The sequence below is a fragment of the Acomys russatus genome, chromosome 9 (assembly GCF_903995435.1).
Source record: "Acomys russatus chromosome 9, mAcoRus1.1, whole genome shotgun sequence".
Classification (NCBI taxonomy): Eukaryota; Metazoa; Chordata; class Mammalia; order Rodentia; family Muridae; genus Acomys; species Acomys russatus.
The window spans coordinates 4424855-4442317 of record NC_067145.1 but is presented as its reverse complement, the minus strand read 5'-3'; the positions used below and the strand labels follow the sequence as shown (position 1 = coordinate 4442317).

Below are 17463 nucleotides of genomic sequence, written 5' to 3'. Positions count from 1 at the left end.
CACACACAGACACACACACAGTACCTGATTTATTTTACTTATATCTTCTTTGGCAGGAAAAAAATATGTATGAAAGAATATAAATTCTGGTAGCTATAGAAAATACCTAAAATAGTTGAAATGTGACATTATTTTAAGCCTGAATTCTATGCTACTGTTTGTAACAGAAGGATTATCTTATGAAATGGGCTGACAAAACAGTTCAGCAGGTAAAAGTGCTTGCTGCCCAGCCCAGTGACTTGAGTCTGATTCCCACAGGATGGGAGAGAACTAGTCCACATCAGCTGTCCTCTAACATGGAAATGTGTGCTCATGGTGTGCATGTTGTACACTGTGCTGGATAGTTTTATATCAAGTTGACACAATATAAAGTCATCTGGGAGGAGGGAATCTCAGTTAAGAAAATGCCTTTATAAGATCAGGCTGTAGGCAAACCTGTAGGGCATTTTCTTAATTATTGATTAATGGGGAAGAGCCCAGCCCATTGTGAGTGGTGCCATCCCTGAGCTGGTGGTCCTGGGCTCTATAAGAAAGCAGGCTGAGCAAGCTGTGAACAGCAAGCCAGCAAGCAGCACTCCTCCATGGCCTCTGCATCAGCTCCTGCTTCCAGGTTCCTGCTCTGCGAGAGTTTCTGCCTGGACTTCTTCCAGTGGATGAACAGTGCTGTGGAAATGTAAGCCAAATAAACCCTTTCCTCCCCAAGTTCCTTTGCTCACGGTGTTTCACCTCAGCAATAGTAACCCTCAGACATACTCACACCCAAAACAAACAATGTTAAAACATGTTCTAGAGCTCTCACTCAACATAGTGTTACACCACAGGAAAACCCAGGACTCAGCTGTTCAGTCACCACAGAGTCATTACCGTATTCTCTGGGGGCAAGCATGAATGAAGTAATGACAGTTGTGGATATTTTTTTCCTTCTGTGTCAGAACTAGTAGGTACTGAAGGAAATCTACTTGACGCTCTTGGTAATGTTGAGAATATATGAGGAGACTTAAATTGCAGATGTAATAAAGGAAGTCCAAAAATATGCTGAGGAGCTGTCCCGGTGGGCCCTGGTGTAACACCAGACACATTTTCTGGCTTCATAAATACTGAAGAACCCTGCTGAGGAGTCACATACTGCTGCCCAGCACACTGATCCAAGTTCTCATGCAGAGGGATGTCTGTGAGTACAGCCTCTGCCTTCTTCCCGGCTGCAGCATTAGGGTGGCTTGGACCTGCACCAGATGGTGAAGTGGTGTGCACTGTCCTCTGAAACAGAGGAGGTTGGCGAGAATCAGAGACTCCCCAGGCCTCTTTTGGTTGGGCCTGAGTCCTGAAACAAACTCCTGGAATTCTTCCTAGAGGTAAGGAAAGGGGTCTGAACTCATGTTTGGGCTGAAAATGAAGCAGTGGAAAGCCACTCCCAGGAGTGAGGGCTTTGGCAGGTGGGATCAGCTGAGGAGTCTTCTGGACAGCAGTGGGTGTGGACAAAAGCTGGAGGCCAGGATCTCCAGCAGGAGTGTGTGAAAAACAAGTGGGTGCGATGCTTTGAGATACTCCACTTTGTCCTCTCATCTTAGGCTGGCCATCTAATTGACACAAAGGAATGCTCCCATGCAGAATATCCTGAAAAAGAAATAGTATATACATTTAGAATACATTACACATATTTTAGTTTGTAAATGATATTCAGTATGATCTGAATGGATAGTATCTTAGAAAAATTGCTAAAGATACATTTATTTAAATAACAAAATGCCAAGTAGGACACGAATGCTCTCTATTTCCTATGTGTGACAGATGGTCAGTTTTAATTATCCACTTGACACAACCTAGAATTACCAGGGAAAACAGTGTCAATAACAGACTGTCTGCACTGAGCTGGCTATAGAAGGCTGTCTTAAGTTAACTGACATGGGAAAACCCAGCCCAGAGTTCATGGCACCATTCCCTAACTATGGGGTCCCGAACTGCGTAAAGGGGAAATGGAGCTGAACAGGAGCAAACAAATAAGGCCAGCATGCATTTCTCTGCTCTTGACTGTGGATGTGACTCGAAGTTTCAGTTCCTTCTACTGTGACCTCCAATAATGGACTACAGCCTAGAAGGGCAAGCTGAAATAGACCCTTTTTTCTGACAGCTGCTTTCTCTCAGGGTGTTTTATGACAGAGGCAGAAGTAAACCCAGAACAGAGTGAGAGAGTATGTGTGCAGGTAAAGGCCACAGGACAACCTTGGGTGTCCTTATTCAGGTGCCATCCATTGTTTTTTGCTTTGCTTTTTTGTTGCTTTAAAACAGAGTATCTCATCAGCCAAGAACTCACCAAGCAGGTTAGGCCAATGAGTCCCAGGCCTATTCTGGGGAATGAAATCAAGCCTTCAAGCACTTTATCAGCTAAGCTATTTCTTCAGTCATAATGATATCCTTGTGTGAATTAATTACCTGCGTATCTCCATTAGTATCTTGATCAGGTTGGCTAACTCCTTCATGGCCTGGTGGGCTGTTCTTGCCAGGCTCCCCGGTGCACTCTCCCATAGACTGTGGTTTAGCAGAAAATCTCTGTCTGCTGTTGACTTCAGTGTGACCACTCCTTGTAGGGTTTGACACGTGGCTTTCCTCAAAATGCACAGACTGAACCTGCTGAAGAAGTCTATGTGTGTCTGGGCGATTAGCAATGGATGGCCCTACTATTTGCATTAGGCTCAGGAAATTGATTTGTTGCAGCTAGAATAAAACAAAAAAAGAGATCTTAAAAGCAATGAAAAAAAGATGTTGAAGATGTCGGCAAGAACCACATTCTCAAATGCTGAGCGAGAACTAAAGCAAGAAAGCTTTTCTTAAGGGGAGAGTGTTGGAGATTGGCCTGACATATTTTGATGCTAATTACTGCTTGCTGTCTCTATGACACACCTGTACTTTGTCTAAAAGCCTAACCTGTTTGACCAATAAAAGACTATCACAAGTGGGCAAGGCAAATGGGACAGGCATGGTTAAGGGATCCAGGTTTTGGGGAGGAGCAGGGAGAGAACCTTGGGAGGGAGAGACCAGAGGAGAGGAGAGGAAGGAGGAGGCTGTGTCATGGGTTAGGTGGAGAAGCACATGCCGGCGTGGATGGAGACTTGGCCCAGATGATGATAATTAGCAAGTATTCGGGATTATGGATGGGAGGTAGCTTGATAGGAATTATTAGAACCAGATGGCATGGGATTGGGGCAGATATCCCTTTCCTGCCCCACTAGTAGTTTAGGGGATTAATATCTGCCCTGCCCCAGGTTAACTAAGGCTATTTTACAATATAACAGGTGTCTGTGTCTTGATTGATTGCTAGCGGGTTAGGAAATTATTATACTGCCGTAATAATAATAATTATAGGCCTAAAAATAAACATCATTAGGCCATACTGGTAAAATAACTGGAACAGGAGAGATAGAAGTTTAACTTCTGTCATCTTGGGACATGAATTCTAACTCAGGAAAGAGAGGGGACTATTAGCACAATAACTTACATAAAATATCCATGAGTGACCTACTGGAATGAGACGATGCTTCAGAGTAAGTATGTTTTCAACAAGTATTCAAACGAGAAAAGAGCAGAGTAACATAAGAAATAAAGATATCTAAGTGAGTATAGACATGAGTAGAGGATTAGGTATGAGGGAAATGTTTCAAGAGGAAAGAAGAGGGGCTGGAAAGATGGCTCAGTGGTTAAGAGCATATGCTGCTCTTACAGACGGCCTGAGTTGGTTCCCAGCACTCATGTCCAGCAGCTCACAGCTGACCTTTTAACCCCAGCTCTTGAAAGAGAATTTTTAATTAGCATTAAAGCAACCAGAACAGCAGAGCTCTCTAACTCATAAGCCCAAATAGTGCAGGTCAGCCGGTATGCTAGCCCAAGGTCCCAGATGATAAGTCACAAAGAATGCGGAGCTAGGAGACAAAGGCCTATTGAGTGTTCCATGGACCGGCTGGCTGTAAAAGATAGGGAGGATACACAAGGACAAATTCCTGAGAGAAACAGGTACCAGACATGGTCGAGTGAGTAATGAGCCAAGACCCCTCATCCGATCTTATGGTGTTTGCTTAATCCCCCCTTGAGGCCCGCACACAAGGTTCCAGGTTTGAGTGTAACCAGATGTGTCATTAGCTCAGATAAACATCTACCCTCAGGTTCCGAGAAAAACAGGAACCAAGGACTGTTCCCGTGTGATTAAGTCTGACCTTACCCCAGATCTGCCTACGCAATTTGCTGATGTTCAAATGTTTGAAACAACCAATTGTGTGTGGCTGCACCAAAACTTCCTGTTCCCCCCCCCCCCCCCCCGCCCGACCCTTGCCCATATAAACCCTAAGCTCCTGGGCTTCTGGGGCGACCCCTCTGTCTCCTGCGTGAGATACGTGTGGACCCAGAGCTCCACCAATAAACTGCCTCATGTGTTTACAGCAAGATGGTCGTTTGTGTGCGTGCCATCCCGAGGCTTGAGTGAGGGTCTCCCTTCGGGGGTCTTTCACTCTCAGGGATCTGATGATCTCTTCTAGCCTCCACAGGCAACTACACTCACATGCATATACTTACACACACACACACACACACACACACACACACACTTAAAATAAAAATAATATGGATGTTTTAAAAAATAATAATTTAAAATTATTGGTTGAAAGAAAACAATGTGCATATGTGGGAAAAAAGATAATGGAAGTAAAAGTGAACATTTGGGCTGAGTGGTAGTGAGTTCAAGGCAAGCCTGGTCTACAGAGTGAGTTCCAGAACAGTCAGGGCTGCACAGAGAAACCCTGTCTTGAAAACCCAGAAAATAAATTTGGGATCTTTAACCTACCCACGCTCAACCAACATGCACAGAAAAATAAGCCATGTCCTGAAGGTAGATGCATCTAGACTGTAGGTCCAGAGAAGGAACTTTTAAATAACAAAGATTCATAAAAGCAGAAAAATGAATGGAACTCCATTCTGACTAGTCCATTTCTACTAGTTTGCTAATTTTAGAGTATATATGATGTGGAGATTTACTTACGTATCCCTATGCTCACCTGAACTAATTTAAACATCTCTTCTTGGAACATCTGCCTAACAGAATCAGAAGACTCTGGTAACTGAGCGCTGTGCTCATTTCTCTGAGTCTTCTGAGGCGCTGGAGCAGGTGTTCGGGAAGTAGCATGGGCTCCATTTGACATGCGGGATGGCACTGTGGAGGACTTGTCTTTAAGTTCGGAAATCTGTGCACTGCGGGAAAACATTCAAATAAAAACACACATATAACAACAAAAACAAAAACAATTGGCTACCTATGATCTAATTATTCAGACATGATTTTCCCATCTCTCCAGCCTTCTAGTTGCCAATTCTCAGTATTAGTTCCCGAACTGTCAGAGTCCTTTGAGGATGTCCTTACTTGTTTTGGGTTTTTTGTTTGTTTGTTTGTTTGTTTTTCGAGACAGGGTTTCTCTGTGTAGCCTTGGCTGTCCTGGACTCACTTTGTAGACCAGGCTGGCCTTGAACTCACAACAATCTGCCTGCCTCTGCCTCCCGAGTGCTGGGATTAAAGGCGTGCGCCACCAAGCCCAGCTGAGGATGTCCTTACTTGTACCATGTCTTAGTGCTCCCCCTGTTGTCCCCTGGCAGCCTCAGAGTTTGGGGTTTTCCATCGGTGTCTTTGATTCATTTTGGTTGGGCTTTTCTTTAGGATAAGTGATAGGTACATAATTTCATTCTTCTACAAGCCGACACTCAGGGTTTTGGTACGATATATTTAAAGGGCAGTGATGTTACACAGTCCAGAACAGTCTGCCCTAAAAGCAGCTGAGTCTGAGACCTGCACAATCGTACTTACTAATGATACCGACTTAGGAATAACATTTTCACTAAAATTAACAATGGAAAATAGAAGTAAGAAAACAAAACAGGAATAAAAATGTTTACTTCCAGGGTTACTAGCACAAATGACTTCTGATAATTATTTACCCCGAACCCACGGAACTGTGAACATTTCATTTCCAAACAAACCAGAGTTTCCATGTATAATAAATCATAACAATACTTATTTAAAATTAAAAACCAAAGTGAGTTCTTTGATGTTGTTTTTTTGAGAAAAAAAAAATGTATTAAAAAATGATTCCTTAAACACAGTAAGTCTCCAGTATTTTATTTTATTTTCTCTCCCTCTATCCGGATCCTTTCTTTCAACAGGGCCTCTTTATGTAGCCCTGGCTAACCTAGAACTCACTAAGTAGACCAGGCTGACCTTAAATTACAGTGCTCTGCCTGCCTCTGCATCCCAAGTGCTGGGATTAAAAGCATGCACCACCACACCTAGCCTTCCAGTATTTTCTAAGCAAATAAATTTCATAAACTAAATAAGGGAACAGGCAATATAATATTCAAATAAGTCACTGTTTCCATACACAAAATATATGAAATTGCATATAGACTTAAAGTTACATTCATTCCCTTTTAGCACGATTATTTTCCCTTTGTTGTGCAATGAGCATGCCTAAAAACGAAACTGCATGCGGTCTAAAAAAACTGAAAAACAAACAAACAAAACACCCCCAAAAACCTGCAGCCAGGAGCAGTGACGCATTTCTTTGATGCCAGCACTCAGGGAGGCAGAGGCAGGCAGATCACTATGAGTTCGAGGCCAGCCTGGTCTACAAAGTGAGTTAGGACAGCCAAGACTACACAGAGAAACCCTGTCTCGAAAACAAACAAACAAAACAAATTGCATGTATACAGTAAACCTATGAAAATAGACACTACAACTGATGTGGTGATTTTTATACAACTTTATTGGGTTTTACTTTTATCAGTTAGCACAGAGATAAATTCTGAGAATTTTTTTTCTATATAAAATTGTACTGAATTTTTCTTATAACTCGGCAAATTTTCTAAGCATTATGACTAACTTTTGCAGAAATTAAAAAGACAAAGTGGATACACCAAAAGAGAATGAAGTCTTCGGCACAGTAGCATGACCTCTGTCCTCCGGTCTCAGAAGCTAATTGGTGGGGTGGGATAGTCCTGGGTTAAGGTTAGCTCAGAGGTAGACAGCTGATCTAGCCTGCTTGAGGCTTCAGGTTCAACACCCAGTACAGCAAAATGAAGGAACGAATGCTAAAGTGAGCTGAAAGCATTTCTTATGCTATTAGTGATCAGAAGATGAGCAGGATCAATATTTCAATAATATACCTAATTCTGGTTTGTTTATTTGTTTTTCTGAAAAAAGACTGTCCCAACACAATTCCTCATGGCTTTAAAACACAGATATAGGAAAATCTGTAAATACTAACTGAGGTGTCAAACTCTGTGCCTATGCTGCTCTTTCAATGCATCATATCAGTTTTGCTTATTTCCTTAGTTTTTAGTACAAACATTTCACAATTACTTCAAACTGGCACAGAAGGCATATTCTCATATTTTTAAAACATGATTACAGCCGGGCGTGGTGGCGCACGCCTTTAATCCCAGCACTCGGGAGGCAGAGGCAGGCGGATCGCTGTGAGTTCGAGGCCAGCCTGGTCTACAAAGTGAGTCCAGGATGGCCAAGGCTACACAGAGAAACCCTGTCTCGAAAAACCAAAAAAAAAAACCAAAAAAACAAACAAACAAAAAAAACATGATTTCAACATTATATAGTAAAGATTCTTACCTAGAAGTTTCTGAATTTCCCTCTGTGCAGAGTGAATGAGGGCTGGTATGTTCAAAATTTGACAAGGCTTCGATCATGCTACAAATAAAAATGAGTGATTAGGAGCAAGACGTCCTTCACATTTCCTAAGGTGTGCATGGACTACTGCTCCACCACCTGGGAATCCAGCCCTCCAATAGTGCTGCAATGTTTAGCTCATAATCACAGTCTGTTTACACTGGTCTCCATAGCAATTAGTCACAGATTCAAACAATGACAAAGACTCAGTGACTTAATACCACACTTGAGCAGCACCGATTGTTCAACAATGAAAACGCAATCTAAAACCAGGGGCATGATGTCAGCTGTGACGCACAGATCTACAGAATAAGCAGCCCCTTACTCAGACCAAACAATCTACTGATGTATTTGAAACTGTAAAGGCTAATTTTCACAACGACAAATGTCTCTGACTTATAATGGCATCCCAGGGCATCATACATAGTCTTTGGTGGATAGAAGATACAGCTCACTTTAATGTGCTTGTCCATCATATGTTAGGCCCTAGACACAATCCACAGCACCACAAAGGAAAAGCGCTCAGTTGGGTGTGGTGGCCTGTGCCTTTAGTCCCAGTACTTGAGAGACAGAAGCCTGCAGATTACGAATTTGAGGCTAGCCTGGTCTATACAAGTTCTGGAACAGCCAGATCTACATAGTGAGGCCCTGTCTCAAAAACAAAAAAATCGGTATTAACTATTCAAAATAGAAATAAGATCTGTGATCTGAAACAAAAAGACCCTGTCTTATCAAGGGTCTTAGGTTTCTATTATTGTGATTAAAACTAGTCAAACTAACTGGGCAAGGAAAACGGTTTATTTCACATCACAGGTTATAGGCGGCAGAAGGAAGCCAGGGCAGGGACCTGGAGGCAGGACCGGAAGCAGAGACTATGGAGTGAAAGTGCTCACTGGCTCACTCCACCTGGCTTGCTCAGTTGGCTTTCTTATACAATCTAGGCCCAATTGCTGAGGGTTGGTATGCCCTCTGTTGTACTCTAGGCCTTCCTACGTCAATCATTAATCAATAAAATGCCCTATACACTCATCTACAAGCAATCTGATAAGCATTTTCTCAACTGAGGTTTCTCTTCCCAGATAACTATGGCTTGTGTCAAGTTGAGAGACAGAGGCTGACAGTCAGACAATGCTAAAACTCTGTGCGTGTGTAGTTTGTGTAGGATGGCAGACGTGAGCACGGGTATGTGTGGAGGCCAAGTCACCCTTGGGTGTCATTCCTCAGGAAGTGTTCCTTCTGTTTTTGGGGACAGGGCCTCAGTAATTAGGTTTAGGCTGGCTGGCTAACAGGTCCTCAGGATCTGCCTTTCTGCCTGTCCAGCATTAGGATTGTAAGTGAGCACCATCATGCCCGCTTTTTACATGGGCAAGAGGGATGAAATTCACGTCCTTGTGTTTATATGACAAACAGTTTACTGGCTGAGCTATCTCCTAGCTCCTAAATTCTCTAAAATTCTAAAATATTAAAAGTCATGTGTAAGCTGCAACTTACGAAAATTGTTTTCAACTCTCCCTCAAACAGTAATGTGCCGGCAGCAATGTATACACATCAGTGCTCTAATGGACAGAATGCAGCAACCAGAACACAGCAGTGAAGGCCATGTGTATTATGAGGCACAATGGTTTTGTATCTATTTCAATAACAGTCCAAGCAGCGTGCACAGACACCTCCCTAACAAGTACATGAATAAACTTTGATCTATTTATAGGTATAGGTACAATTCATTTTGATAAGGCTGAGTGTTAAGATGACAAAGACAAAGAAGAAATGATTATTTCTTTTTATGAGAAATGTAACATTTACTAAACATAATTCATTGTCATTACAAATAAAAGTTATAATACCAGAATAAAATATATATCATAAATTATAAAAAAAAAAAATCTGAAAGCACTAAGTTTTTTTTTTAGAGTTGATAATCATGTTGTTGTGGTTTGAATGAGAAAGACCCCCATAGGCTCCTAGGTTTAAATGCTTTGCCTCCAATTAGGGGAACTGTTAGGAGCTGTGACCTTGGTGGAGGTGTGTCAATGGGGCTGGGCTCAGGGTTTCAATAGCCCACAGCAGGCCCAGTCTCACTCCCTCTCTGCCTGCTGCCTGGGGATCAGGATGGGAAGTGCTCAGCTACCACCCCAGGGTCACGATGAAACTGGAAGCAAGCATTCAACTAAATGTTTTTTTGTTTTTGTTTATAAGAGTTGACTTGGTAGTGATGCTTCTTCATAGCAATAAGATAGGAACAAAGACACATGCCATACTTTCTTTCCCTTACCCTTTCTGTTCTGTCAATTTTGGATCCACATTGGTCTCCAGTGGTTCTTTCCTGGAACACTGAACCGCTTCTGTGGAATGCTGTAAAAATCAATAGTGTCCATACCCACAATGAGAAGAGGTGAGAAATAAATGCATGACTGTTGGGCATTTCGAATTTCACATTAAATACCAGACTAAAAAGCAAGTGACTAAATGAGCCTTAAAGGGCCCAGTCCTACTGTGACCAAGTCCTTAGACATGTGAGCTGCCTTTAGCCATCAGGATGAGCTACTGAGTCTGTTGAAGTAGAGAGGTGAGGTGTTGCCTGTAGACTCCTTTTTAAAGTACATGTACATTAACTTGTGAAAGCCACCACAAAGTGAGGAAAAACTAATGCTTTTTGAAAAAACTGTTAAAATACCAGGAAAGATCTATGTTCTACATAGAAATTTGGTTTTAAGAAAACAAATAATGCAGAGAAACTGCAAATCACAGTGAACCACACTACATAACTAAGGACACATTCACCACTCTTGACAAACTTGCCCTAGTACTTCAGGAAATGGGACACTGCAGTGTCTGAAAGGCTGGACACATTCAACATACAGTCTACAGGTAAGTGCAGCTGGGCCAGACAGCAGCTTTGCCTTACCATACAGTACAGCACACTTAGGTGTCATCTAAGCACTAAGCCAAAGTTACACATCCATGTGTGCTGTTCGCTGGCTTACCTCTGATAAGAGCTGTGATGCTGGCATGCAGGCAGCAGCACAGGGATCTCTGAGACTCCCAACAGGTCCTTCTAGAAGGATTAGAAATGAAGGGAATGCCGAGAATTAAACATAGTCTTTTCACTCTGTCTTTCTCTAAGGTTTAAGGGATATTGAAGGAAACAATATGACAGATACATATTCTAAGCCCATACAAATACATTTCAAAAACTGCCTAGAGTCTTCCTCCTCATCAAGTAAATCCCAGGAGACCCCTGAGAGGCCTTCTATCAGTTTGCGCAAGTGCAAGCAAAGCTCCTGGGGTTCTGCTCCATGTGCGACTGTTGGGGAGAGGCTCGGAGCTGGCTTACAGGAATCAAGGGGCTGATGGTCCCTGTGCATGAAGGAGGGTCAACTCGGAAAGCTATTACCTTAAAAATGTCTTGCATAGTCTTGTTTTATTTGCAAATCAAGTTACAGGTTAGTACGCTCTGCATTTCAAAAAATACCACTTAAGAATCTTTTAGTTCTGGCAAACATATTTAAAAACAAGAGTTGAGATATCATCAGTTACAAATTAGTAACGCCAATGAAAATTATGATGTGCATGAACTGACCTTCACAGTCTGAGATGTGCGTATCTGTTTCAACCTGTGTGAATGTTTCTACTTCTGACTGAGTCTCGTCAACATCTACACGTTCTGTATCAGTCTCATGAGTGACGGCTAGAATCTCAGCAGTTTCTGTCACTTCAGGATTTTCTGCTTCAGCTGGGATTCTACTAAAGAAAATATATCAATGAAAATTAAAATCCACTCGTGGAGACAAACAGCTTCCTTTCATTTAATTTGTGTTTTTAGCAATGGAAAATTTCATTTTCATATTTCCTAAGGCTTTTAAAAATGTTTCTTACATTTCTGACACGTAGATGATCCTACCTTTCATTTGCTCAAAACACCAGAGTAAATTCAGCTTATCTAAAATTAGTGTCCTCACAAAGGGATCTTCCTGTTTCACCATGGCCTTTACATGCAGGTCAGTGTCCCTCCAAGGCTTAGCTAGGAGAGCAGCGCTGCTAGGAGGGGAAGAAGCTCAGGCAGGTGTGAGTGTGGGAAGGATTAAGCTTTGTCACAGGTGGGAACAGTCTTGGCGGGCTTTACCCTTGGGGCACCCCATGAATACCTTGTGACAGACTGAGTGGAGCCATCCTGGGTCTGGAATTCAGGAAGCAGACCTGGGAACCCCACCTGGACTATTGTCTTTCTAATGGACCCTCACCGGGAGAAGGAGCCGGTCCTTCCCACGTGACTGAAAGGAGTTGGGGAAGAGAGAATAACAAAGTCGGTTACAGAGAGAGCGTGCGGGGGCAGCAGACAAGCTGGACCAGCATGCAGGCCAGAGAGACACCTAAGGACCCATCCCGTGGAACGGCTACTGGAAGGTTCACTCTTTTGTCCCTTTAACCTTTTTCCTTCTTGTATAAGCTAGTTGGGTTGCATAATAAAGTTTAATTGCTAAGAAACAGAGTCAACACGTGAGCACTGGGGAGGCTGGATGTGTGCCTCTGAAGAGGAGAGGAGACCTGGCCTGGCCCCTTGCTCTTTCTTCTTTGTTTCCTGGGTGAATTTTCCCTACTATGCCCTTCCATGATGTGTTGTCTCACCCCAGGCCTAAATCAATAAGGCTACCAACCATAGAGCAGAGCCTCGAACACAGTGGGCAAAACAAACCCTTTGTCTGCAAGCTGCTACCTCAAGTGTATCAATACAGTGACAGAAAACTGACCAACTGTTCACCAACAACACCTCCTGCCGCTGCGTCATAGGAAAGGGTCTCTCCAAAGGAACTAGTTCTCCCCTCAGGAAAGACATGCTAGACCAGTATGGAAGAAACAGTTTACAGGAATTGTCAAAGTACTTCAGGAAGCCTCCTTTCTGTCCCTCTAGATCAAAGAAACACTCATTCCATTAGTTTGTAAGAGCTCAAGTCGTCTTCACTGAAGAGGAGGGCAGGCAGAGCAACTTACTTCCAGAAGCTCTGCCTGCTGCGATTTCCCGCCTCAGCTCCAGCCTGGGCTGCTACTGCAACTGGCGAGTCCGCAGCAGTGTTGCTCTCTCCTTCGGCTGCCACTTGAGACTTGGAGTAATGATTCTCTGGCACCTGAAGAAAACCACTTACAGTGTTGTATGGAATATTAAGCCACGTTTAAAAAGCATACTTTTAAGTCATTCCTAGTTTTGTAGAACTGATTCTCTTATAAACTCATTATTTACTGCATTTGTACAGACAACTTTTTATTTCTAGAAACAATGGCCAAATCTTTAATCTACCTGGAAAAAGTAAGTTTGGCTTCCTACATAAAGCACAAAAAGAAACCATTTTCCAGCTAGGCAGTGGCAGTGACATCTTTAACCCCGCACCTGTAAGGAAGCAGCGATGGATCTCTGAGTTCAAGGCCAGCCTGGTCAACAGTGAGTTCCAGGACAGCCAGGCCTAAACAGAGAAACCCTGTTTCAGGGAATTTAAAAAGAAAAGAAACCATTCTTCCACATATTTAAGCTATAATAACTCTGTTTTCAGGCCATAAAACAACACTACTGAAAACAAGGGATGTACTCATTTCCCTCTTTGCCATTCTGATGACATTTGAGAGTTGGGAAGTCACCTTTGTCCTCAAATCCCTTGCCACATAGGCACAAGGACCTGAGTCTGATGCCTGGAACTCACATAACATAACCAGGTGTGATTGCGCACAGCCATAATCCCAGCAGTGGGCAGGTAGCAAGTTCCAGGCCAGTGAGAGGCCCAGTCTGAAAAAACTAGACAGACAGAGGTTGAGAAGTGACATCTGAGGTTGACCTCAGCTCTCTGTGACCTTGTGCTCTCCCTCCCCCTCACCCCACCCCACCCCCTCCCTCTCTCCCTCCCTCCCTTCCTCCCCACCCACAAGACATTTCATGATTTCACAGTGTTAAAAACACATGCACGTACAAATGTAAGTGGTGGTGGTTGAGAGCACTGGCCACTCTTTCAGAGGGACCTGGATTTGACTCAGCACCCACTTGGTAGCTCACAACTATCTACATCTCCAATTCAAAGGATCTAACACCTTCTTCTGGTTTCCTGAGGCGCTGCATGTATGTGGTGCAAAGATGTAGGCAAAACAATGATACACATAAAATAAAAATAAACAGAAAAACTGTAAAACAATACAAGTACTGTCCTTATCTAATTTAACTCAGACACATATTTTCTAGAAATACAAGTTACAAGAAAACAAGTACCCTTGTTTCACATAAACTTCATACCTTAAAATAACAGAAACTGGTATTATTTTAAAGAGGAAAGAAAAATCCATTTAATAACCCACAAAAATCAATGCATACACGCACACACACACACACACACACACACACGCGCACACACACACGCGCACACACACGTTTGTTTCCTCAGCACTATTTTAGAATGAAGGTCTTTGCCATTAACATGCAAAAGAAGGACTGCTCAGCATTGCTCCTCCACAGATGTTTTTCTGCATCAAGTTTTCCAGCCTTTGCCTCAAGAGTGTAAGTAAAAACATTCTCTAATTCATTTGCTTAAAACTTCCATAATAAAAACTTAGTAACCTAGTACCTTATGTCAACTAACACCTGAAACTTAAAAGAAAAAAAGAAAATGAATGTAATAGCATTTATGCCAACCAAATTGTTTTCTTCCCTTTTTATTGTGTACAAACATAAAAAATAAAATCCTCAGCCTCCCTAAAAGCACTTTCATTGTTTTCTGTCTTTTTGTTTTGTTTTTTATTTTTATTTTTGTTTTTGTTTTTGTTTTTGTTTTTGTTTTTTTCAAGACAAAGTTTCTCTGTGTAGCCTTGGCTGTTCTGGACTCGCTTTGTAGTCCAGGCTGGCCTCGAACTCACAGTTATCGGATCGACCTGCCTCTGCCTCCCAAGTGCTGTCATTAAAGGTGTGCACCACCACACCTGGCCTCTCATTGTTGTTTTCTTAACCAAAGGAATATCTTTAAGAAGGAACACACTGGGTGATACAGAGTATAATCAACACTGTCAATAATTTTCTATTACTTTAATGGATTCCTTAAAGTGCAAACAACAGCTTTAAACTAAAAAGGTACTGTCTTCATTTGTTATGAATGGTTGACATAATTACCTTAACCATGCCAATTTTTGCCCTATATGCAGCAGCATAGGGTTGTTCCAGAAGCCACAGTGAGGTAAGAATGGCAGCTGTAGAGGTCTTTACACGAATCACTGGGCGGTATTTACAGAACGGCTGTGCGGCTCCAGGATCACAGAGGAGCCTCCGGTCAGACCACCGTACCATCCACTCCACCAGTCTCCCTGCATCGCCAAACATGTCCTCAAGTGCCAGAGGAAGGTCTTCCTGAGGGTTGCCAGCACTGCAACCAATTGCTCGGAAACCGTATCTTCCCCTTTTAACAGACTTGGGAATCCAAAAGGAGTAGTTTGATGAGCTCTGCATTAGCGGTTTCTCTCGTTGGTCAGCTTGAATTCTATAAATTGGCTTTTGTTTTAAGCCAAACAATCCCACCTTTCTTTCGTTTTTCGTGACTTCAGGTAGAGGGTTTTCTGCAGTGCTCGCCAACCTGTTAGCTAGTTCTGAAAGTGCCTGGCTTTCTAAATTCTGGGCACACACACTGTTTAGAGAGGATAGTTTTTCAGATTCCTGTGACTCAGGAGTGACAACAAAGCAAGCACCAGCTCTATACACATTCTCACTTCCAGCTTTGCTGTGGCGTCGTTTTAATGTTGTGTGTACATCGAAAAGTAAAGAATTCAGTTCATATTCTCTAAGGGGCCCAGAAAAGCTTGTCAAAAATGGAATGCCAGGGTCACTGGAACAAAAGTCTCTTTCAAGAACATAGCTCAAAAATAGCTCAAGGAATTTAATGTACTCATCATCATCACGCTCAAATTCCCAAACTCCAACTGCAGGAAGTGCTTTTTCCCCTAATGCTTCATGACCTTCTTTCCTTTGGGAGTTTTCTTTCTGATTACATATGTTCTTTTTATCATTGGGCTTCCCAGCCAATGTTAAATCCATATGATTTGGAGCATGTCTATGGCTTTAAAAAAAGAACAAGATTAATTTAACGATTGTTTAATTATTATAATTGATCTCATAGTGGATTTTAAAAACATTTTCTATACTGATCAAGTCTTATTTATATCTTTTTTGTGTTTCAATTGTCTCTTTTACATGAAACACGATGAACTACATGATCTCTAAGAAGCACACTATTCTAGAAGGTTGAAAGCACGGGGGCTGGAGAACTGGCTCAGCAGTTAGAGCACCTGCTGCTCGGCCAGAGGACCTGGGTTTGGCTCCTAACACCCACACCAGGCAGCTCAAACTATTTGTAATTTCAGTCCCAGGAGAACAAATGTCCTCCTATGCCCACAGGAACAAGGCACGCACCTGTGGCATACGCTATGTGTATCTATGTGGACACACATAAAGTAAAAATAAGTATTTTAAAAGTACCATATGCAAAGGGAAACGAGGCACTAAACGAAATGAAAAATGTGTTCACATAAAGTTCACTATAGAAAGACTTGATACCCTATGAGCATATACAGGGGGAGGTGATCCCCCTCAGGAACAGTCATAGGGAAAGGGAATAATGGGAAAATGGGGGGGGGGGGGGAGGGAGGAATGGGGAGGATACAAGGGATGGGATAAACATTGAGATATAACAAGAATAAATTAATAAAAAAAAAAATCTTGAGAAAAAAAAAAAGTTCACTATAGAAAAAGAACAAGAGGGCTAGCAAGATGACTCAGCAGGTAAAGGCACTTGCTGACAAGCCTCAGGACCTGAGTTCAATACCTGGAATCCACACTGTGGAAGGAGAAAACCAAGTCTCTGAAATTGTCCTCTGACTTCCACAGAAATGCCATGGCATGTACCTATCCCCCGTACACCACAAAGGCACACAAATACACAGACACACACAAATAAATATAAAAATAAAACACATGAATGTCTACTCTGAAGGTTTAAATGGCCCTCTAATATAAAAATTTAGAAAATTAAAGTCAACAAAAAAATCAGGGAGCTGGAGAGATGGCTCAGAAGTTAAGGGCACTGACTGCTCTTCCAGAGATCCTGAATTCAATTCCCCAGAAACCACATGGTGGCTCACAACCATCTGTAATGTGATCTGATGCCCTCCTCTGGCCTGCAGGTCCATGTGCAGGCAGAGCACTGTATACATAATAATAAATAAATAAATCTTAAAAAAAAAAAAAAAAGTCAGAAGCCACCAACATGCATTTAGTGTTCCAGGGTTCTGTTTCCACCGCTTCTTTAGCCCCCTCGTGTACAGTGCAGACAAGTAGTAAAAGTCTTTGAGTTCTACTACACAAACGCTTGAGTCTTTTCAAACTATGACCATGAGAGTAAATAGCTGCTATAAAGCCTGTTGGCAGGCACCTTAGCTGTTGGTCACATTTGCTTTCAAGTGACTCTTTTCAACACAGTTGCTAGGGTAGAACACAGATAGATTCTCAGATCTCTCAGTAAGAGAAACATTATGAAGTACCCAGGCCCAGGTTAATGCATGTCTTCTTACGCAGAATGCACAGAAGCAGCCTGCAAAAGATGCCTATGTATTTAAGCACAGCTGTTTTGTTAAACAAGCATGCTATTAAAATGTTATTAGATATGGTTCAAGTACATTTAGAGTATATAATTTATTTTATGTGTCCTGGTGTTACCTGAATGTATGCCTATGTGTCA

At 42.3% G+C, this 17463-nt stretch overlaps 1 protein-coding gene across 1 annotated transcript in view; it reads right to left on the bottom strand.

Moving 5' to 3' along the window:
* Positions 1 to 17463, bottom strand: part of Cplane1 (ciliogenesis and planar polarity effector complex subunit 1) — a 93583-nt gene that overhangs the window by 31422 nt on the left and 44698 nt on the right. Inside the window, exons 26-33 of the mRNA XM_051150939.1 lie at positions 14850 to 15780; positions 12701 to 12834; positions 11292 to 11455; positions 10696 to 10766; positions 9984 to 10063; positions 5040 to 5232; positions 2431 to 2712; positions 865 to 1614 (exon numbers count right to left, since the gene is read on the bottom strand). Coding sequence (XP_051006896.1) covers positions 865 to 1614; positions 2431 to 2712; positions 5040 to 5232; positions 9984 to 10063; positions 10696 to 10766; positions 11292 to 11455; positions 12701 to 12834; positions 14850 to 15780 — 2605 coding nt within the window. The remainder of the gene's footprint in view (positions 1 to 864; positions 1615 to 2430; positions 2713 to 5039; positions 5233 to 9983; positions 10064 to 10695; positions 10767 to 11291; positions 11456 to 12700; positions 12835 to 14849; positions 15781 to 17463) is intronic.